This window comes from Anser cygnoides, chromosome 2 (genome assembly GCF_040182565.1).
Source record: "Anser cygnoides isolate HZ-2024a breed goose chromosome 2, Taihu_goose_T2T_genome, whole genome shotgun sequence".
In the NCBI taxonomy this organism is placed as follows: domain Eukaryota; kingdom Metazoa; phylum Chordata; class Aves; order Anseriformes; family Anatidae; genus Anser; species Anser cygnoides.
Genome location: NC_089874.1, coordinates 98421526 through 98444891, shown reverse-complemented (window position 1 = coordinate 98444891; position 23366 = coordinate 98421526). Strand labels below are relative to the sequence as shown.

At 36.4% G+C, this 23366-nt stretch overlaps 1 protein-coding gene across 1 annotated transcript in view; it reads right to left on the bottom strand.

The window, feature by feature from the left end:
• Nucleotides 1-23366, bottom strand: part of CTNNAL1 (catenin alpha like 1) — a 57473-nt gene that overhangs the window by 21128 nt on the left and 12979 nt on the right. The window contains exons 2-8 of the mRNA XM_013181168.3: nt 18906-19095; nt 13470-13657; nt 9256-9375; nt 6921-7010; nt 6459-6629; nt 5203-5403; nt 2363-2449 (exon numbers count right to left, since the gene is read on the bottom strand). Coding sequence (XP_013036622.1) covers nt 2363-2449; nt 5203-5403; nt 6459-6629; nt 6921-7010; nt 9256-9375; nt 13470-13657; nt 18906-19095 — 1047 coding nt within the window. The remainder of the gene's footprint in view (nt 1-2362; nt 2450-5202; nt 5404-6458; nt 6630-6920; nt 7011-9255; nt 9376-13469; nt 13658-18905; nt 19096-23366) is intronic.

Here is a 23366-nt window from a genome sequence, read left to right as displayed (position 1 = left end):
CTACTACTTTTTAACAGAAAGAAATAATGCTATGACAACGTATTATGAACTTTTTATATGGTGTTGCTTCCATGCCATTAAAAATTATCATAAACTACTAATCTCAGAAATGAAGTCAGCTCTGAAGAAAGGATATCTGCAATTTATAACGTTGAAGTAGGAGCTGGCAATTCTCATTTATATATAGACTACACTGTGATTACCTTTTCATTAGAGATTCTTTTCATCATGATCTAAAAAAGAAATTTACTTATATTAATGCTGTCTCAGAGCATAGAGCAAGAAAATGGTCTCAGGGAAGGAATGTACCTCTAGTTTCTTTTATAAAGTGACAAGAGATGGGAAAATGCTATTATAACAAGGTTGTATTGTGTTCTCAGCAACCCAGGCTGTTAGAACATTCTAATTAGTGTCACAGTATTTAATTTCATCAACAGAGAGCCTGTTTACTGACTGATACGCTGTGGCACCAGAAGTCAAAGACTGGCAGGACAGTCCTCAACCAAACACTCTGGCTACTCTGGGATAAGATACAAATCCAATCACTGCATAGGGAACAAGATAAATGACATACTACTCTAAATTTGTTTCTACTGATTATCATTAATCTTGCACATTTTAACTAAGAAAGCTTTTGTACTTTACAGGTCACAAAATCAAGGCATACAAAACTAAGGGTTGTTAGTTTAAAAATTCAAACTCACTCAGATTGTTCCAGAATTTCTAGAATAGCTTCATACACTTTCACTTGCATAATATGGGACTAAATCACAGGGCATAGGTAACCCACTATTTTATATTTTATGCCACCTCTGTTAGCCAGCTTACAGAGGGTAATTTTCTTTTATTGTCACCTGAAAAAGTTCTTTAACATAAGTGTAATGAGTATGTAGTATTTGTCGCATGATGTTTTCACAAATAGAAGTCTGTGGGCAGGATAGTATGGTAAGATCTACATTTATGGAGCTAAAAAAAATCCACAATATTTGTAATTTTTTCTACATACTACATGACAACTCCGTTAGCTTTATGGTCTCTGTAATTACATAGTTTCATATTATTTTTACTGGGAATCCTTCCTTCTTATTCAGTACACAGGAATGATGTCACCCAAAAAGGACAGTCTTACAGGGGAATGTCACTCTGAAAAGCTCTGCTACTGATTTACTACATAACAATGACCGAAGCAAGAAATATTAGTCAAAGAGCACAGATTACGTGCTCTCCGTTTCCTGGGGGCCTGACACACTGCCTAGCAGCAGAAGTGCAAAGAGCTTAACAGTACCTGAAATAGATTTGAAACACAGTTCAAATCTTCAGGGCAGCTGTAGGAATTATTATAATCCACAGGTTCAAATTTCTCATTTTGCCTCTATTAAAAAATGTACAGCATGATCTTTGAGCACAGAAAGTTAGTATGTGACAGGTAACAAAACTAGATGAAAGTGGTTTGTTAGCCAAGTATTTTCATTTAAAGCAGCTCGGAACACAGTCTGAGCAAGTTCACTGAGTCTCTCTAACATCTTTGTACTGTTCTGTAGGCTTGTATAGAAACCATCACTGTCCTTAACGTTCGTTTTGCAATCTGTTTAATGGAATAATAATAGGGAGGACTTTAAAAGATATTTGAATGCTTTTCAAACATTTCAGAAGCTGCCAGCTGCCGGTAATTCTTTATTTGGCTCACGTCTGTGGAACAGATAAGGCACCAATGCTATCCATAAAGTGAAAGGGAGGTGGGGGGGAAGGTAGGGCCCTGATCAATAAGCACAATCCATCCCAGGTGCTAAATGAGGCAGCTATCTCATATTGTATGTAAGGATGGGTGACATTTGGCATGCTTGCATTTAGGAAAAGAATGATTACAACGAGCACATACACAGCTGCCAACTATCCAGAAAAATACCTCAGTATAATGCATAGTCATAACACATTTCTGCTTTAGAATTCAATAGAGGAGGTCACATACAAATGAACAACTAATGAACAACTAACTTATTCATTTAAGCATATACTAACAAGAAAAAGCATTAAAAACACAGTTGCATGCATACGCAAGCAGAATTTAGCTGGTACATTCAAAGTAACAATTACATACATGGTACTTTCTACCAAACACATTTTTATTTGATTCTTGTCAGAGTCAGCAAACCAACAGATTTCTAATCAGTGATAAGAAATGAAACAGAAGGTGATTGCATACTAGCTTGCTTATGTAATTCTGATTTGGCTACTCTTATCTATAAATAGATACTAGTGTTTTCAGGTCCAGGATCCTATTTTACAACTTTGTATCTGAAAAGTAAAAAATGCAAGGTTTTCTTCAGTTTTTTCAGTTTTTTTTTGTTTAAACTGGACTTACCTCTCTTTTAAGTTCATTCATGCACTGGCATGTTTTTAAAATGGCTACTTCCAAGTCTTCCATAAGATCCTTGGTCTTCTGGTTTTGCTACAAGCCAAAGAAAGAAAGCAGACAATAAATTACATGCACACACACACAAAAAAACCCACACAGCAAATCCCACCTTCACACATTACTTCAAGTTTCCTTAGAAGACAGTTATTTAGTTCTAGATGTAATGTTTTCATTTGCATATCCCGTGTACGTTTTACTTGAAGAATTCCTTTACAGAGTTATTTATCACTAAATCAAATCTAAAATTAATCGTGATGAAAGCTAATTGACTGTTTTAGTTCAACAGAAATTTATTTCTGAATCTTACTGATCTCTTTTCAGCAAAAGCGTTTCATTAAGATTTAGAGCTTCCAAAAATCTACTTTAGAATGTTTAGACAGAAAAGTAACCTTTTTTTTTTCCCTATTTAATATCAACAAACATCTTTTGCAAATAAAGTATGACCTAAAAAAATATATTAAATGTTTTATATTGAATTAAAAAAAGGCAGCATCCTTTTAAGACTTTAGCTCATTGTCTAATTTAAACAACTATGGTAGCTACTTTTTGTTGAGTTAGCTTCAAGACAGAGCTCCAACTTCTGCAAAAAAATACCCATCTGTGGAACAAAACAAATGTCAAAACACATACAGAGGGAAAAGAGTCAAGTAGCAGTGAGTTTGCATCCACATCCATAAGATATTGGAAACAATTATCCAAGGTGGGACCTTTAACAAGGGCACAGCTGCAAAGCCACTAGCCCCTCAGAGTATAATTTACATAAACATAAACACAAAATGTATGTAGATAAAGACATACACACTCTCACTTATTTTAAAGGAAAAAAAATATCCCCCCAAGCTACTATCATCATTTCTTCAGGTATTCTTATCTGTTCCAAGTCTCAAAGCTACCTGCCCCTTAAATATAATGCAATGTTACCAAAATTACTTAAAGAAAAGTAACATCACAAAATCATTTTTTAACACAAGGATCATAATATTTTATATTCACTATAGTGTCCTTTTTTATTCTTTTATGTATTTATTTAATGCGCACAATTTATCTCCTTTTATGTGCAACTTTTTTTTTTTTTTTCTTTTCAATAAACACAACTGAAAGAATTTTCCAGTCCAAATAAGCTTACAGGAAAACCTAAGCCAGGACACTATCTTCCAATTTTACAAGCTCAAACATATACAGCAAGGATTTCAGAAACATTTAACATTCAATCAATAGCATTAGATTCTCTGGTACGTTTCAGCCAGTTTGCATTCACACAGAAGAACACAAACAAGCAGGCCAGTGATGCCAGTCTATAATTTAAAATTGATCTACATTACAAGACACTTCTGCTTTAAAATCCACTCTTCACTGAAGACTCACGGTTACTCTGCCTACTGAAAGGAAGTACAATGAGTGAAAATGGAGATAATTGGGCACTCTAAGAGCTCTACATATCACTCAGTTCATGTATCCCAAGGCATGAAAGTATTTTGATTGTCAACAATTCCATGTGAATTCCATTAAGCCCCTCAGAAAATATTCCCCCTCTGACAAAGCTGCTGAGCTAAAACTGAAAGGCCGCTTCAGTGAGCTGATACTGTTTTAACTGCGGAGTCCTCATTCATAGCTAGACCAGATTATTTATTAATGTAAATATTTAATGCATAAGCACACATGTGCACACTCAAACATTTTCACGGACCATATATATGCATAGTTTTGTACTAGGTTCTCATTTCTATCACCTGAATTGTAGCATGTAAATGATCTAGAGGTGATGAGTTTCCACCAGTAACACAGCTTAGAACTACCCAAGCTAAACAGTTTTAGTTTCTTATAGTTATTGTATTCTATGCAATAAGCATTCTAGATATGTCTTCTTTTTAATAACAACACTCTGTATTATCAAAAAGATTTATATGCTCTTCAAACTGCACTACTGCATTAAGAACAGCTGATTCAAAGAGGAGAAAAGGAAGAAAAATGCCTTCTCAGAAGTAGAAGAATTTAATACATTCAGTATTAAATGTATCCTATGCTAGTACACATCTGCCATATTTCAGACTGTTAAGATTTTGTGCTATACATTTCCTTAGGAACAAGATTGAAAGGAAGTCAGTACTAGGAACAGAAACTGCATTTTCCATCTCCGTTTTTCCTCACCCTTTTGCATGTATATTCTACTATCTTCAAGGAATAACGTATGACAAATGACAGAGAGAAGCCTAATGTGCTGCTTCTCTAAAAAGCAAAATTACCATCATTGAACCTTTTTGAAAAGGATGAACAAAAATACCGTGTAGTCATAGCATCTTTTCTCTCTCTTCACTCCTTCTCTCCACAAGAAAAAAAAAAAGTCAAGTTTTAGAATATTTCACTTTTCAATAGTTTAAGTATTTCCAATATTCTGTTGAAGAACAGAAATACAAATGGTGGTCATTGTCATGGGATTAAGACGATTGAAGTCTCTGAAGAACCTCATCAAAAGACCTAGTTGTTTAAGACTGTGCATTGACATTTCTATTAGCCTTCTTGTTTCCACTTACAGCTTCATGAAAATTAGGCTATCATCAGGGTAGCCTAATTTAGGTGTTAATGAATCAGTAAAGCAATATCACTGGGGCAGAGGGAAGATAGTATTGAACTTGCAGAAGCATAGAACAAACTCTGACTTCCTTGATTAGCTAACTTACTCTGAAGGATGCAATCAATTCTCTCTTCCTAAACCAGAGGAAGCATGGCATTAAAAAGTTCTTTCAAAAGTAGAGGTGAAAAGATTTACTTTGCTAAAAAGCTCTTACAGCTTGCATCCATACTGAAACCAGCTGCTCTAGTTCCATTTTAGCCTGCTTAGACAGCTCCAAAATGTGTTCTCTGTGCTCATGACTGGTATAGGCAGAATCCGTGAAGTCCTCCGTATGTTCCAGGATAACCTCCAGCATTGTTGAAAGGTTCTCTTTTGAGAGAAAATACAGATTCTCACGAAGACCCTCCACCTTATTCTGAAAAAAAAAAATCCTTGAGAATTTGTGTGGTTATACTGTTGTGATGGAAATACAGAAAGCAGATGCATCAATTTACATTTTATTTTTCTTCTCAGTGCTTTTTAGTATTCACATATTTTCAAAATAATCCAATAACTTTCTTTTATCAGACGTCCAGTTTAGGGTGGTGGGTATTTTGTTTGTTTGTTTGTTTTTAAACAAAATTCCTGACCACTCATCAGATCTAACAGCACTGTTGTCCTGCAGTCAATAAGATGCTTTTCAGTTCAGCAAGTTTCAGAAACGAGTTGTGTATTCAGTTTGTTTGATCTTTACAAGATTTTCCACACCCATATCATCAATTTTAAGTATTTTTCTAAATATTTACATATAGTATATTGAATACTTTGAGAGTACGTCTCAAAAATTCCAACCAAATTCTAAAGAGGGGAGGGAAAAAAATAAACAAAGTACTTTATAGACCCTGAAGAAATAAGACACAGTTGTTCATTAACTCTTCTTAGCTGAATATGAAATTTAGATGAGCCTTTATCAGGAAAAATACACTGAGCTACAAGATACAATTTCAATTTATAACATTTCCTTTGAATGACAGTATGCTCTTCCAAATATTTGGATGAGTATCTGAGTATCTGTGGGCATAGTTTTCAAAATGTTACCAATTATGAAGAAAAGATTCTTCAACAATTTTAACAACAATTTTAAACAACATTTTTAATGAAGTTCTGATATCCTGATACTTATGTTTATTCAACATTAAAAGCATCGCCTCAAAAAAAAAAAAAACACCAAAAACATTAGAGTTTTGAATGTATTCTGACCCAGGAGGAAATGGCAAATATCAAAAGGTATATTTTGGCCACATCAGTGAACTTATCATCACCTTTTGTCAGGTTCTCTTACATTTTGAGACACTTATTTAAATTACATTGCTAAAAAGATGTAACTCCACCATTTATAACTAAAAACAAAATGAAATAAAGAAAAAATCAAGATTCTGGTTTTGGCGTAATTTTTTAAGCTATATAAAACAATACTCTTTCTATTCTTACCTTGAATTCTTTGATGCCAGAATATATACTGATGGGTGCCATTTCATTTTCTCCATTTGGTCTAGAGTCAGTTACAATTTCTATTACCTGTTCCAAAGCTAGTCTCATCCGATGAAAAACACCATCTTTGTTTATACGAGCAGATTCGCAGTCTGGATGCCTAAGACAAGTCTTTTAAAGAAAACAAAGTTATATGAAAGAGTAGCAAAATGAATGCTTCCTGCTAAGACAAATCTAAAGAATGTGTTAGAATACAACAATTTCTTTCTGTTAAAGTGCTATCGTGTTAAGCAGAATTCATAGAATTATCAGAATATAAAGATATTCCTCTACATGTTTTTTACTCTTATACCTTTGAGTATGAAATTTAAAGTAAGCCTGAGAAAGAACAGTCAGCTCTCCTGCCAGGTGCCATACACAGTGATTTATCTAAGTTGTGTAAGACTGTGAATACTCACTCACCTTTGAAGCAGTTAGGAGCATCATGGTGCACTTCTCAAGAACAGCTCTAGAGGCTGCCATTCTAGCCTTTTTCTTCTCATCCTTCAAATCCTAAACACCAAAAGAAAAATGATTTGAATATTGCATATTTTGTTTACCACTTATGAGACCGGAAAAAAGAGACTCTCTTGAAGATGGACGGGTTGTGAAGAAGCTTCTTTATGACGTCTGACAACAGCTATTTTGAGCCTAGCTCATGATCTAGAACTTGCCTTTTAGACGGATTTTAATTTATGCATTTATTCTGGGCTCATTTCAATTCAGATTTCAAAGAAGGAAGATCTCAGAGATACAGAGCATACTACATAAACTGTCACTAATTTCTCTATCCTTATCTTAGAGCATTATTTATAAAACAGGAAACGAAGCAATAAAAAAGACTAAAAATATTGTCTGAAATGGCAGGGAGGGAAAGACAGAGAAAAACAGATTTTTGTTATAATGAGAGAAGGAAATAGAAAATGTATCTTTTATCTGCTTAAATATTATATTTACCATAAACCAACTAATAAAAAATGTTTTAACAGGCTTAAAAAACAATTCCTGTATAGAAAGTACTGAGCAAAGGAACTTTCCAAGAACTCTCCGGCAAAGATAGCCAACTGCTTTTTGAGTGCTAATAAATGGACATCTGAATGCAACTTCCAATGAAACCATGCCTAGTTCTTTCGTACGCCAGCTACACGTGTCATACGATAGTTTTCATAAGCCGATTAAGTTTTTTCTTAAAACTAGAAACTTTTTAGATCTTATTGCTACTAGAACGTCTAAGCTCCTCATCACAGCAAAGTTTAGAAAACTTAATTCCTAACCTAAGTGCATTCATTTGCTGTCTATAATTCTGTTTCTACAAAAATAGTGACATGCATTTTGCATCAAGACTCTTATTATTCATCTCAAAATACATACTGTAGAATGGACAAAGTTGTTAACGGCTGAAAAGGGAACAGTCTACAGGATGGAATTAATCCTAGATTTACTCTAGATCAACAAAAAACAAAGTGTTTTGTTTTGTTTTGTTTTTAAAAAAGCTTATTTCAGAAATTCTTGCATTACGTGATGATAAATCTGACCAGACTCAAGAATTTCAGGCATACTTACTACAATTATATTAAAGAAAAATACCTAAAACTAACAGCACCACACAGCAGCCTACACACTGCAAAGTGAGCATATCAAGCATGTCCTGACAGCATTTAAAAAAAAAATACTAATGAAATACTATTTCCAAAAGAGTCAAGTAGAAAAGAAAGCGAGAGCCAAAGCCAAGATAATATTGAAAAACAAAAATAGATGAAAAGAGTATCATTACTAGCAATGCATCCTTCTCTTTCCGAGGAACATGAATATTTGAACAAAAAATTTAAAAACAGCTCATTTCCAAGCAGGGATTTCCTTTAATTACATGTAACATTTCCAGACCACATTATTTGATACTGAGCATGTTCTTCACAGATTCAGGACACAAGAAGTGTGATATGGTTTTAGCAAACTACTCCAATGTTTATATGAAGGATGCTGTGCCATGTCACAGAAAACTACTTCCATATGCATGAGGATGGCCAATTTGTTCATACAAATTTAATTTGAATTTTGCTGTGTATTAGGGAATCTGTATATCTATATCAGACCCTGGTCCAGTTCTGAATGGGGGATTTGATTGCCAAGGGGAAGCAAGTAGAGCTCCGAGCAGAGTTCTAAAGCTTCAGCAAATTTTATTAACATGGAAAGTATCAGTAAACAGAAAGGACCATTTCCCTGATGAACTGAACAACAAAGATGAGTAGAGTCCCTCTGTAAATGATGAAAAAAGGCTTTGACCTAAACCTAGAAAGGTATTTCAGAATAATGAAAAAATACAAGCAGGTTTAATTAGCTTTAATTAGATGTAAAGATTTCAAGTTTTGAGTTTCCTAAATTAATTCTTCTGTTTTCAAAGCCTTTTATTATGTGCAAACATCAATTGTTTCTGTCAAGTAACAGCAAACAAATTCTCTACCACAGTAACAAGCCAGAAATGCTAGAGCCAAGGATAACAAATGAAGCTAAAGCGCATATCAGATGACATGCATCTAGGCTTCTGGAAGATACACACAGCAAACACCCCAGGCTAAGCTTTAAAACCAAAGGAGGTACTTTGGGTGGAGCAAGGAGAAAAATTTGGGTTTCAGAGACAGAACACCAACATTGTTTTGCTTTTTAATAGTTAATAATCACAGAAGAACACAAATCTTCAAGTGAATCAGGTGAAAAGTGATACTTATAACATTTCTCATAGCTTTTTATTAATACTTACATTCTGCCGGTCTCCAGTTAAATGGGCAAACTCAACCATTTCATTTCCAAACTGGCTGAATATTTGTACAAACTCTTGGAAGCTACTGACTTTTTCTAGCTGTTCCATTGTTGCAAGAACCTGAAAGAGAAGGGAAAAATACTGTGGATTATCAAGATACTAAATAAAAACCATTACTACTAAATTAGGAATTTTATTATTTATTTCTAAATCATGTTACTTAAAACGTACATATTTTGTTACAATTGAAGTATTAATAACCCAAAAGCTGGAAATCAAAGCCTAAATTAATAATCATGCTTCAGTCAAATGAGTCACTTATTCTGAACCCTCAAAAACATTTTCTTCACTCTTCCCAATATCAAGAGAAATGTTATTACAGGATTCAGTTTCCATATTTAGGAAAAATGTTATTGTCATATTAAATTTATAAACACAAGTACTTAAAAATAGTATACTGTTAATATCATGTGTGGAATTCTCAGTTTCAAAGTTCAATATCAGACGCATAATTTTCAAAGTCTAAAGCTGTAGCTGAACAGTCAGTCCAACAGGTGTTTGGTGACTGGCAGTGTGAATAAAAAATTCATTCACAAAAGAAAATTTTAAAAAGTTAGAAATGCTTTAATATAATTTTATGCTTCCTATAACAACTTATTCTAACTCTGAAGATAAAAATGGATTTGAAATATTTTTTATTATTTCTATATGAAGCAAAGTACTAAATGAACCCAAGCTATATCAAGCTCTTAGTCAAGATACATAAGAACACGTGAAATCAGCATTTTGTAAAAATTCAGTAAAAACTATCACATAGCTTATAAATTACTGAAGCTATACTGCTGAGTGCAGTGAAGTATGGTTTCCACCAGAGGTTAACATTAGGGTTTTTCAGGTTAGATGTACAGTATCACCAAAGTGATTTTTCAAATCCACTTTCAGAAGGGAAGACAGCTAAAGCAGATCTTTGATATGTTTCAGACTGGAGAACTAACAAACTGTACTTAAAAGAGAGAAACTTCAACTCAGTTTTTCTTTACTGTGCCAAAAAAAAATATTTCTCTCAAGTAAAAAAGCAGCTTACATAACTGATTATGATAATTTCCCCCTCCCTGCAACCTAGGAAAGCACTCATAGAAGCAGCCATTCTTTGTAAAAGGGTAACTCTTCAGTCTCATAGTTACAATCTTAGAGGTTTGACTAGATTGATCGTAGAGGTCTTTTCCAACCTGAATGATTCTATGATTCTACAGCAAGCATTCCACTAAATCCTGAGCAATGTGAAACTGAATGCCTTGCTGTGCAATACTAGACCACAGTATCAGTCTGTTTTGTTATGTAGCCACTTCCACAAATGCTGCAGAAACGAGAACTTCAGTGATTCAGGTGTTTAATCCCTGTGTGAGCCTGGCTGGGGCATAAAGGACTTGAAAGGAAATCGTACAACAATGAAGATAGGAAAACAGCGGTGTATGTGTGTAAGAAGCAAAGAACCACAGGACTGGGAAAGTGAGGATGTAGAAAACAATGTGGGGAAAGGAGAAAACATACAAGACCCAACTTTCTTTTCCAATGATGAAAAAAAAATAGAGTAACTATGCTTAATCATTTTTGGTTTAAGCAAGTAGAGTACTTCATGTGTATGGTCTTGATTGCAAGAAACCTCTGTTACAGTTACCCTAGAGCAAGTGTTCCTGTCATGACAAATGTCATCAAGTAAAAATTTCAGTGAGAGCACACACATTTCTATTACAGCTAATGATTCTAGACGTTCCAGCCTAACTGACATTCTAAGGAACTACTTACAGAAACAGTATAGCCAACCCTAAATCATCTAAAGTTTATTCAATAAGCTTCTAAAATGCAAAGTATCTGTGGTGTCTCTTTTTTTTTTTTTTTTAATTTTAAGCTTTCAACGTGAAACATAGACACTAATTAAAATGTACATTTTTAAAATTCAAGGTTAAAATATATATAGAAAAGACTAAGTTTCTATTAATACCTAATTTAGAACTTACTATTACACAGCTACTGCTGCACTATGAATGCCACTTTTCAGACTGCAGTCTTAGGCTGGCATCACTTCAGGGCGTGTCCATATTTTGATTCATTCTGCACAGGATAGCAATACCCCCGCTATCTGTCACTTCTCTATTCATTGTTCTGGTGCTCCTAACCTGATTGATGACAGTAAGCGGAGCAAGATGTAAACCTACTAGGTATGATGGAGAATGAAACAAATTTTGAAAGGTAGGAAAGATGTGGGCATGGACTTAAGATGTACAAAATCTAAAAACACAGAGGTGCTGAGGATACAGAGGCAGGAACAGAATCATTAGGATCATCAAGCAGAGATTGCTTTTCTGCAGTAGATCACCATTCCAGAAGATCTCAATCACTTCATCAGTCTATGAAGTTGAATGTCTTACCATTATGGCATTTTTCTATCCTTCACCCTTGGTTGACTTAACTACTCTTGATTCATATGTGGAAAATGATCATGACAATGAAAATGAAACTATTCATAAAGAGGCTGCAAGAAAATTGGCACTAAGAGTTTGACATTGGGCATTCAGTCTCTAAGATGAAAATACAGGTGAGATGTTCTGGAAAAGTAACACGATCCATAAAGTCAGCATCTGTTACAGTTGACATAAATGATGATCTCACTTCTGCCTTTCCATCCTCTATGCCATACTATACTACACTGTCCCTGAGTATTTGTATGCACTGCTCAAGTCCCTGCCTACATCATCCCTCTATCACAGTATTTCTCAAAGGAAGAACTGCTTTGCCATCCATCATACCACTACCTGACACACTTTTCAGTGTACTCTCGCAGAGTGTGCCTGTATAAGACACCATCATTTGTTTGACTTGGTCCTAGATACGTGAATTGCTCTACTGATTCCATAAACAGAAGCAGACATTCTCAAACACATGTAATGCATGTGGAAAGGAGACTGAAGTGAAACTCAAAAGACCACAAAGACTAAGTGACTACAGCAATCACAGTGAGACACACTTACTTTGGAATATAAGACTTCATTTTATATATTGTAATACTTTCCAAATTAAAACGAATTTCTGTACCTATGATTATTGTACTCATAGCACCATAACACTCAGACATTAGTTGTCTGAATGGCTGCAGACAAAGAAGAAAAGCTCAAGAAAAGCAGCAGAAGTTATCAAATGTGCCACTCTGGTTTCTGCTACAAGAAAAGACCAAATTGCAAGTAACAACAGGAAATTAATATGATGAAACTGATGCTACCTTCCCCAACCACTGGGAGAAGAAAAGACCACTAAAACAGCAAATCAGTGTCGCTAAGCCTCTGAGCCAGATTGAAGCAGGTAATACATGCAACATGGTTTCTAAATCTTGGGACTCAGTTAGGTGCCTTGAATCTCAAAGCTGCTTAATAAAGAACAGCCTGTCTAGAAAGCAAACTGGGAGAAAATAAGAGAGATATGAAGCATGAGGAGTCAAAAGAAGAAAGAAAGGCTCTGGATTACGAGTTGAAAGTTAATGGGGGAAAAAAAAAAAGAGAGAAGCCTTCTGAAGCTCTCATTTTTCACAGTTTTTTTTCTATTTTTATCTTAGAACACTTTTTTTGGGGGGGAGGGAGATATTCTGCAGTCAAGACAGTGCAGTACTTGAAATAGATTACACTCGAAGTTAAATGGCCTTCATGCACTATTTAAATCAACTAAGTTTCAAGCCATAAGCTAAACTGCACAAAAATCTTTTAATCTGTAAGGCTCACTGCACTAGCACATACTTTCATCAGCATTCCTCACAGCTTTTTGCCTTAGATACATGCTGAATGGTCTCCTTGTCTTGTTCCTGACAGTAGAAAGATCCTGTCTTTTAGTAGCTTTTATTGGCCTTTTTACTGACAGACACTCTTCCCATCTCACAGAAAACTTACACATTTCTTCTCCAGCATGCTAAGTCAATAGTGCAATATGGATCACATAAAACATAACAAGTCATTGAAAATTTTATTCCTCTTGACTTTATAGTCATCCCATTTCAGATATTTGGTAGGTGGACATAATATAAGGCATTCATTTTTACCTCTTTATTTTGCACTTCCCCTAGAGATACAATGAAAATACCCCTTCATGTAGCACCATTCTTTTGCATTGACTGCAGATAGCAGTTAAAAACTAAAAAGAAGTTAAAACAAAAAATAAGCTCCAAATACCTTGTTTCTGGAAGTTATTATTTGCTTAATAACAATTCTGTCTGCTAACACCAGCACCTTTGTGACTGAAGAAAGCAACAGCCTTGCAGCTTTTACCACTCCCGTTTTGTCTGTAAAGATTGTTATGTGGCTATCAGATTCCGGATGATCCAAGCTTGCTACATCCGTAAGTTGTGCAATTGTTTCACCTATAAGGAAAAATGTAAACAGTTACCATTTCATACTAAGAAAAAAGACACTGGGGTATTCTTAACTTTTACTTTTGAGATATTTCAGAGCAATCCACAACTACTCTTTCCTTCATTTCACTTCCTCTGGCTGACTGTTGGTGGCACCCTCTCCAAATTTAAATTTAGATGACTCAGTACTGCCTCGTACAACCATCTGTAAGCAACACTAATTTTCTTACAGGAGTATACTGATATTTAAGTGGAAGGTATTTCTCCAATTTTAATAGCAAAAATCAAATAAATATCAACTCTTGCAGCACCATCACACTGAAGGAGTAGGATGCAGCAAGTAAAGAAATACAAATTCCCCTCCATCTTCCAAATTCCAGTTAGTATTCCCATAATTTATGGATTTCATATTCCCGTGGAAGTTTTCTGGCATGAAGTATAAAGAGATTCCAAAAAATAACATCCTAATTTATAGGACTGAAGCACGACTGTGAGGCTATTGCACTTTTTATATAAAACACCATCAAACACTACATTGTCAGAAACACAAGAGAAAAACAACAACGAAGCACTGATTTTTGGTTCATGAACATCTTTTAGTCAACTAGCATTTAATATAGCAACAGTTAAATAGGGCTATTTGACAACTTTTATTTTTAATGTGGTTAGAAAGTTCACGGTCCAATGCAGTCAATGAATCTTCTCCTTGTTTGAGAAAATCACAGGACCCTGCCCTGTTAAATAACAGATAGTTCTAAATAATAGTCCAATACAGGAAAGGCACAGAGCAGTTTCCTTACTCCACAACTGCAGAATGACTGCTGAGAGACCAAACACAAGCAAGCTCTGAAATAAGGCATACTTTTTATTAGCACCCAAGGCAAGATGACCAAACCACAGCTAACCTGCAGATCATCCTTGAAGATAGTGTCTAGGACATTTGATTGAGTGGATTCATGTCCAAGGATTCATGTCCAAAACCACGACTAAGATAATTCACCTAAGCATCCAAGATAATCACTTCAAAAATCTGATAAAGCCAGGGCTCTCATATGAAGAACCTGGGGCTGCATTATTAATCTGGAAATGACACATACAAACTCTATGGAAAAAGGAAGGCCTGACAGTCCTTCAAAAGACAGCTCCACACTTCATACTATTTACACATAATTTTTCTCCTCTGATAATTATAATCCCTTGAGCTCTCAAGTTGCCTGAATATATATTTCACTACGGTAAGAGACTTGCAGTCCTTTGCCAGGACCACATCAGGTCATAAAAGTAATGTCAGAAATAATCAGAAGGTTTCTCTGTTAGAAGTATGCAAATGCAATAAACAGAGTACACTCCGAGACGGTTGACAAAATGAATTCCACAGCTGAAAGGCCTGTTTTGGCCTCTCAGTACAAGAAAAACATTGACATACTGAAGCATGTGACAGTCGAGTTTGAAGGAAGCAGGTTTGTTCTCCCTCAAGAAGAGAAGGCTAATGGCAAAGCTTACTGCTGTCTATGACCATCTAGTGGGCAGGGATAGAGACAAGAGGGACGGACTGCCCCCAGTGGTGATAGGACAAGGAACAATGGACAGGATATAAAAGGCTTTTATGAATATGAGTGGTCAAACACTGCAAGAGGTATACAAGTGAAATTGTAGTGTCTCCATTCTTGAAGATAAACGTCCTTACCAACCTCAGTTATCTTGCGATTCTACGTATCCATTTTAAATTGCTGCTTGTCAGACTTTTTTGTTTATTCCTTTCTCTGTACTAAAAGACAAGACAAAAGTAGGAGAGAGCTGTCACTCCCATTTTACTCCATGTCTTCCTTTAGGGCTATGTAGTCAACTGGCAGAGAATACTGAAAATGTTATGACACTAACTCATTCTTGACATGTGTTTTTTCTTTTAAATTAACCAGTCTTTCCTTAGTTTTGGGAAAAAAATATCACAGATGGGCATCTAAAGATGCGATTCTTTGAGTTACATTCCACTACTATACTGTCACTGTAAACACTGACACAGTGCAAGAATAGTGTTAGGCAAAATCTGCTACATGACCCTCTGCAGTGTTAGATGATTCTTTTCCGAGTCAATCAAATTACAAGGTTTATTGCAAGGAAATAGTCATAACAAGTCTGAAACACTTCAGATCACTGATTATACCCTTCACAAGAGTCAGATACTACATCTGTCATCCTTCAAAGCCTCTGCAGGATGTGCAATTGATCTGAAGACTCGCTACTTTTCTCAGCAATTCAGACCCTTAACGTTCTAAATCTTTTAGGCTTGAGATCTATTTTCTATGGCTAACAAATCTTTCCTTTAATTTTTGGAGCCTCATCTAATTTATTGGCTTAAAAGGAAGTTTAAACAGCTCCACAACATCCTGCCCTAATCACCGAGGACTTTCTGCTGCCCATGCCATCAGAACATGGGACCTCAAAGTTTCAAAATCCAGCACACAGACATGAAAAACATATGCTTTAGCTGCATGCAAATCTGCATTACAGAAATTTTGTTTCCGTTAGAGTAAAAATGTTCAAAAGTGCAGAGCTAAGCTATTACTACTTCACATGTGATATCACAAACTTCACTCTACTGCTACTCCTTAACACTTCATTAATGTACATATAATTTTACAACATAGAACATTTTCTTAAGTGACAGAAAGCTCATTCAGGTCAATTTCTAAATTTTTTGCTTCCTTAATATGCATGTGCAATTAGAAACAAAGGAAACTTGGTGACCAGAATGATCTCAGTCAACAAGAAGCAGTTACGACTTACACTGAGGATATCTTAAAGGCTTCTTCTCCCACTTTTCCCTTCATTTTACCTTTGCAGAGATAAAAACAAAGGAAGTTCACACCTTCCTCACAGAACTCAGTAACTGAGGCAAACTACAGCTTCCCATAAGAAGAGTCGATGCATGGTTGGCTGAATTTGTTGTGGGAACTCCACTCCATATAAAGCTTTATGCTTGTCATGCGTACTGTAATGCATAAATCCAGTATTTAATGTTGCCATCTCCAGTATTGAAGAGTGGTTGATACAAAAGCAGAACAATGAGCTGGCAGTTTGGGCTTTTCAAACTAGTCACATTAGCTGACATCTATCAGTGACAAACAATGTTTCCATGCTGATTCTTTTATGGTCAATATTCTTAGATATAATTTGCCAGGAGATTTTATTGGCTTGCTTAGAAACACCAGAGCTGTTCAAAATGGCACTTGGGCTACTGTGTTCTGAGACTGAATTCAGAAGACAGCTATCCTTAAAAATGTCTCTGCACAAAGGGCTCTCTTGCCTTGTCCAACACTTAGCAGTCCACAGAGGTAACATGAACACAAAAACAAACTACAACACAAAAATGGGAACAAACACATATGATATACTGAATTTTCCATGCAGGTCTTCAGTTAGATCTGAAATACGTAGGTCTGAAAAAATAACTGACCTGTGCCATGGTAAATTTAAGTCTTGAAAGAAAAATAAACAACCCATATCCTCCCTCCTCTATATTGAGGAAATAAAACTTAGAACGTAGAGGAAGTATAACCATTTGGTGAGATAAAATAGGGCAGCCAGACTATTTTTAGATTCTCAGCTCCTCCTGGAGACACTGATGGAGAGCGGGGGGAGAAGCACTTGGCCACAAAACAACTGCCAAGTCAAGAAACAGAGATTCACACTACACTGGTCTTTTAGCAGCTGAGATTATCAATGGGAGTTTTTGGCTTGTCAGCATTTTACTTGGATCTCTGGAGAGAAAAGACATGCTTTACATAACAAATGGAATGTTTTCAAATTAGGACATTTCTGTTTGCAGCCAAGCTTAGTGAAGCAGCCATGAATCTTCAGCCTCAAGTTTATCTAGAAGAGTTTTTCAAGTAACAAAAACAGTCCTTTACCACCAGTGTGTTTTGTTGCTACTCATTGATGAGGAATTTTCAGAGGATTTCTTACATTACCGTGCCTAATCCGTAAGCTTTTTTTTTTTTTTTTTAAAGCACAAAACCAGTATTAACTGCACACGCTGAATGTACTAAACATGCATCCCCAAAGTTTGAGGCCAGCAAGGGAATTTAGCAACAAATACGCCAGTTAGGACACCAATAGGCAAGTTCCTCAAGGCTTCTGCAGCTACTAAAAGGGTAACAAACAAACTAATAAATAAACAAAAATAAATCACACAAACACCCACAAGTCCACTGTTTATCTTAACAGATCAATTATAGTAATTCATGTCTTAGAGTGGAGAATGGCTCCTTCCTGCAGACAAGACATCAGTGTTGAAGGAAGGGTCATTTATTTGCCATCACATCTGGAAACTTAAGACAGACTTAATGCTTCCTGTGGCTTCAGGGAGACAATCTGTCATGCCAGGAGGTACTTCTGCCTGCTTAAAAAGGAAGAACTTCAAGCAGAACTTCCCATTATCTAAAAGTATTTGAAAGAAAACAAACAAACCCCACACCCAACCACCACAAACAACAAAAGGAGCATTATTCTAGCTCTGATCTTTTTGAAGGCTGCACTGCAGTTGTAAGAATATTCATCTATGAATAGTCACTAAAACATCATTCAAGGGACATATCCGGGAAGATGGTTTCTAACATGACACTGACATTCTCTTACAGTATCAGAGAATGTAACCTACTGTTTGCCTAGAGAGGGCCTTCTGAAGGGAGAAGGGTGACAAAGGCAACTCAATCAATTTTACATACTTCAAATTCAAACCATACACCCAGTAAGTCTGCAACAAAAACTGAATCCAGCAAAAAGACAATCATGGTATGATTTTCATTTTACTGAGGGAAGTCATAAGATGACTGATGTGAGTCATCTTATTGACTCTTGATGAAATATGGGTTGACACTGACCTTCATTCACACATTCAGATTTAGAACGATCTCATATTACTTTATACACTCCACTGTTTTAGCTTGAGAGCAACTCTAAGCTTATTTTCTCAACATTCTGCTCTCTGTCTCTAGTTACATCTTACTATAAACATCAGGTAATTCCTTGTGGCAAAAGATCAAAGCCAACATACAACTCCATCCACCTCTCATAAAATGACAGCAGTTTAAGCAAGCGACAAAAATGAGTGACAGATCAGGCCTTGAATGAACCAGCAGAGGTTTAAACAATTACATAACACATTAAAGTTCTTGCATTATTCCTGACACTAAAAATGCTGTGCCAAAACTGGCACATGCACAAAAGGTTACAAATTTTGTGAGTAACTACATACCTGCTCTCCTTGCCTCGATGCAAGCAACACTCATTTCTTCTTTCAGTTCATGGTTTTCGTTGGCTATAGCTTCACCTACTGTAACAAATCTTCCAACTGCCAGGTTAACTGCTTGGCCCACTCGCTGGATTGCTTGCAGAGTCTTGTCTGAACGCTTTGGTTTATCTTTATGATTAATAAGAGTAGTTATCTGTGAACAAGTAAGAGTTAATTTTTAGAACTGTGTACAAGATGAGTTTTTAATGTTATAGACAAGTTTTGAGCTGTTACTGAACTCAGTAACAGATTTTAGGATACTAATAAAGTAAGCGTGGGGTCATGAGTTATTTAACTTCTTAGAGAAGGAAAAAAAATGGAGCATAAGTTTGCTCATCTGCTGTGATCTCAGCTTATCTCAGATCTTAAATGAATTGATTTTTTTTCCTCCTACTTGCAATATTAAAATAAACTGCCCTAGGTCTCAACAGGCTTTCACATTAAGGACAGACTAGAAGTTGAGGAGTCCAGCTGTAGGCATATCAACACTGTTTGGGGTTTGCCAGCATTAGAAATCCTATAAAGTATTTGTGCTGCCAGGTAACTAAACTCTCTCATCTACTAGGATTTAGGATCTTTGGCTCCTTTAACTGAAATAAGCCGTTCTAAAAGATGTTTGATCCAATTGAATAAGGCAGGCTTTAAGAAAGAACAAGCAGTAACACAGTCTTTACACAAAAAGAAAGACCATTTACCTTTTAGAAACCACCTGAAGCATCCTATTCTGGCCTATCCAAAAATCCTAAACCAGCATAAAAGCCATTAATATTGCCAAAAAAGTTAGTCCTGCTTATCCTTGCCTCCCCTCCCCCCTCCCCCCCATTTTTGCAATGAATTTATCTGATGTGGGCTAAAATTGAGCTGTGGAGAAGGTGATGTTTATTAGTTTAGTTTTATTCATAATCAGTTGCCCGTAATCAGTTTTTGGCAGCAAAAGACAAAATGTACAGACTAGAAAGATGGCAGAGGTGCTTCTTTCAGTAGCAGTGCGGTTTAAAATGCATTGCAGTACTAGCCACATCCTTAGGAGTTCAAAGAAGTCTACTAAAAGAATCACAGAATTACATGAATCAAGTGCTTAAACACCTCGGCTGTATCAGCTATCAAGCTGATAGATGTCTGTCTGTTCCTCAAAAAAACATGAATCACCATTCATTCATACATTCTCCTAGAAGCTGTATCCGTAATGCTCACATCACATCCAAGGAAAGAGCCGGAAGCAGTGTAGGAACTGTTCTGCTTTGTAATTTGATCAATGCCGAAGATTTTTGTGTTATTCTTTCTCCACCTTTTTCCCAAACCAGAAGTTCCAAAGGAATGCCACTTTCTACAGTTCATACAACAAATTTGTCCCTATAAGAGGCCCACACCACAGTTCACCAACCTCCATTCCCAAAGCCCAAAAACCCTTGATGTCTCTCCAGCAAAAAGACCAGTTTAGGATGAAAACAGTCCTATTAAAGAGTAATCCAAGCATATATGTCAACACTTCCAAGTTCATTCTAGAGATGGAATGATATTCCCAAAATGGATACCCCTCCCAATTACCATCACTTCTGTGGAAATTCAGCTTATGTTAAAAGCAGATGTTAAAAACGCCTGCAATGTGCAGCTCTCCAAATTCCAGCTCTCCAAATTCCAGCATTGTGGACGCTTTGGGTACACCAAACCACCAAATACCTGCAGCTAACCTAACAAGCCCAGCTGGCTAACTCCTGACTAGCCATGGACAGTAAGCGTAATAAGAGCATCAGCCCAAATGCTGCAGAAAACCAATTTGACAGAGGGGCACAACTTTCTTTCCTCAACTTACATTCAAGCAAACAGGAACCCAATGTTATGCAAACAAAGGACTAATATAAACCCGTTGAGTTACTGACTTTTCAAAATTATATAGAATAACAAATAGAATACAAGTTGGATGCACGTCCTGGCTGCAAGTTTGCCTCCCACAGCATTTTATAATAGCAGAAGTTTAAACATGTTCAGCATAACCCTGAAAAAATGCATACAGAACTAACACTGCAGAATGAAAGGAATCCCACGGTCTGTTACAAATCATCGAGGGCATTTTAATCCCATATGTTACTGTAAAGGTACACAAATGACAAAAATCACTAAGATGTCAGTTATGTCAGTTTAAGTTGCTTTAATAAAAGTGCTACAAAACGTTTTTAGAAACACTTTCATTTGAGATATGGGAGAACTTCACGATTCTACCACTTTAGCACTCTCTTTATAGGGGTCATAGGTATTGCACGATTTCAGAAATAGCCACCTCTTATTCTCTGCCACGTAAGGTGAAGCAAGAAGCAGCAACTGTTTTGGCAGGTACCACCACCAGTGTCATCTAGTCTGTAACACCCACTGAAGGAGTTTCTAAATGCAGATTAAGTTTAGTATGGACACCTACGTTTACACATGGCAGACGATGCTTTTCAGATATTTCCTGGAATAATGAAGTCCTAGCTGGGTAATATAATTTCTTTGGGACTAGCTGCATTAAGGCCACTAGAGGAACTCTCTCAACGTTAGAAAGGAAGGAAACTAGTTCCAACAGAAGCTGGTCAAGAAGTTTGAAACATACCAAGACATAAACAGCTTCACGCCTATTCAAGTGTGATCAACATTATAACATTAGATGTGACACGTGCAGCCTGTGCTGATACAGTAAATTTTGTGTAGGATGCTTATTAAAAAAAAAAAAAAAAGGTAAAGTAGCAAGCAGCCCTGAAATAGGAGTAGGTAGTTCCTAATAAAAGAATGAGGTAGACAAATGTGTGAAATATAGATCAACTAAAGGAATAAAGGCTCTTTGGTTCTAGAACCATGAGTTAGATATTCCAAACAAAAAAAGCTTAATGATGTCAAAGAAATGACAGTTCAAAAGTCTTCAGATATAGATGGGCTGCTCATAACCTGTCACCTGCAGAAAGCATTGCTGTGCAAGCAAGAAGAATGTGTAATTCTGAGAAATACCTCTTTCTTTCATGAAATGTTAAATGCGACAGGATATACTCAGATATATCCTCTGTTTAAATTTATGAAAAAGCAGAGGCGCAAATCTATTGGAGGAAATTAATTTTAATACTGTATTTCAAGCCAATAGCCACTGCAGTTTCAGACTTTTTCGGTGAAGAATTAATCAAGCTTAAAACAAACAATCAAGGGCTACTGAGATGGTGAAGGGCCTAGAGGGGAAGACGTACAAGGAACAGCTGAGGTCACTTGGCCTGTTCAGCTTGGAAAAGAGGAGGCTGAGGGGAGACCTCATCGCGGCCTACAGCTTCTTCATGAAGGGAGTGGAGGGGCAGACGCTGATCTGTTCTCTTTAGTGACCAGCGATAGGAACCATGGGAATGGTGTCAGGCTGAGGCAGGGGAGGTTCAGGCTGGATATCAGGAAGAGGTTCTTCACCGAGAGGATTGTTGCGCACTGGAACAGGCTCCCCAGGGCCGTAGTCACAGCACCAAGCCTGTCAGAGTTTAAAAGTGTTTGGACTGTGCTCTCAGTCATATGGTCTGAATTTTTGGGTAGACCCCTGTGGTGCCAGGAGTTGGACTCGATGATCTTCATGGGTCCTTTCCAACTCAGGATATTCTATGATTCTATGAATCTAGTGTTTAAGGATGTTTTTAGATTATAAAAAATTACTTTTTCCCTCTATACGGCTGTGACTCACAGCCCATCCCGTGGCAATCAGGCCAGAACTGTTACTGCTGTGTTTCTTTCTTGTTTTTTATTTTTGAATAAAATCCCCTATGACTCCAAGAACATTATCTAAGCTCTGCTTTAAACTTAAGACCTCCCAGATATTTAATTTGCTGTATACTGATCATGCATCACCCAGTCACTAACATTTGTGGTATTTGGGCAGGAGGTTAGAACTGAAGAGATTACCTGCAAGCCTCTTTGAACAAGAGCATTATACTACATGCTGTTTACTTAAGAATTTACCAGTCAGGTGCTAGAAAGGAAGCAGTCCTTTTGATAATACTTATATTCTGTTGAATAAGGACTCATACTTTTTCCATGGAATGCTTGGATGAGACTGAGATGATCAGCTGAAGGATTGTGCTTTCCCAAAAAATTGCCAGTTACAACCTTCAGTCACTTGCCATGAGCAGCCCCCAGAAAACTGTCTTTTCCCACAACTTTACTGAAACTAACACACAGTCATAATAGATCAAGATGTACTTGATATTTAAGGAAACAAGTTCAACCGTGGCACTTTTCAAGCAGCTGTTTTCAAAGCTTTTGGAGAGCCTTCAGATAGCGATATTTAAGTTGTTATATGCTTCATGAACAGGAAGCATCATGACAGCATGCTTAGCTAAAAATATTCTAATGTCTATTTATTATCGGTGTAATTAAGTCTTGCATGACAGAATAAAGTGATATTTAAGAGATTGGGTTTCAGGAAGT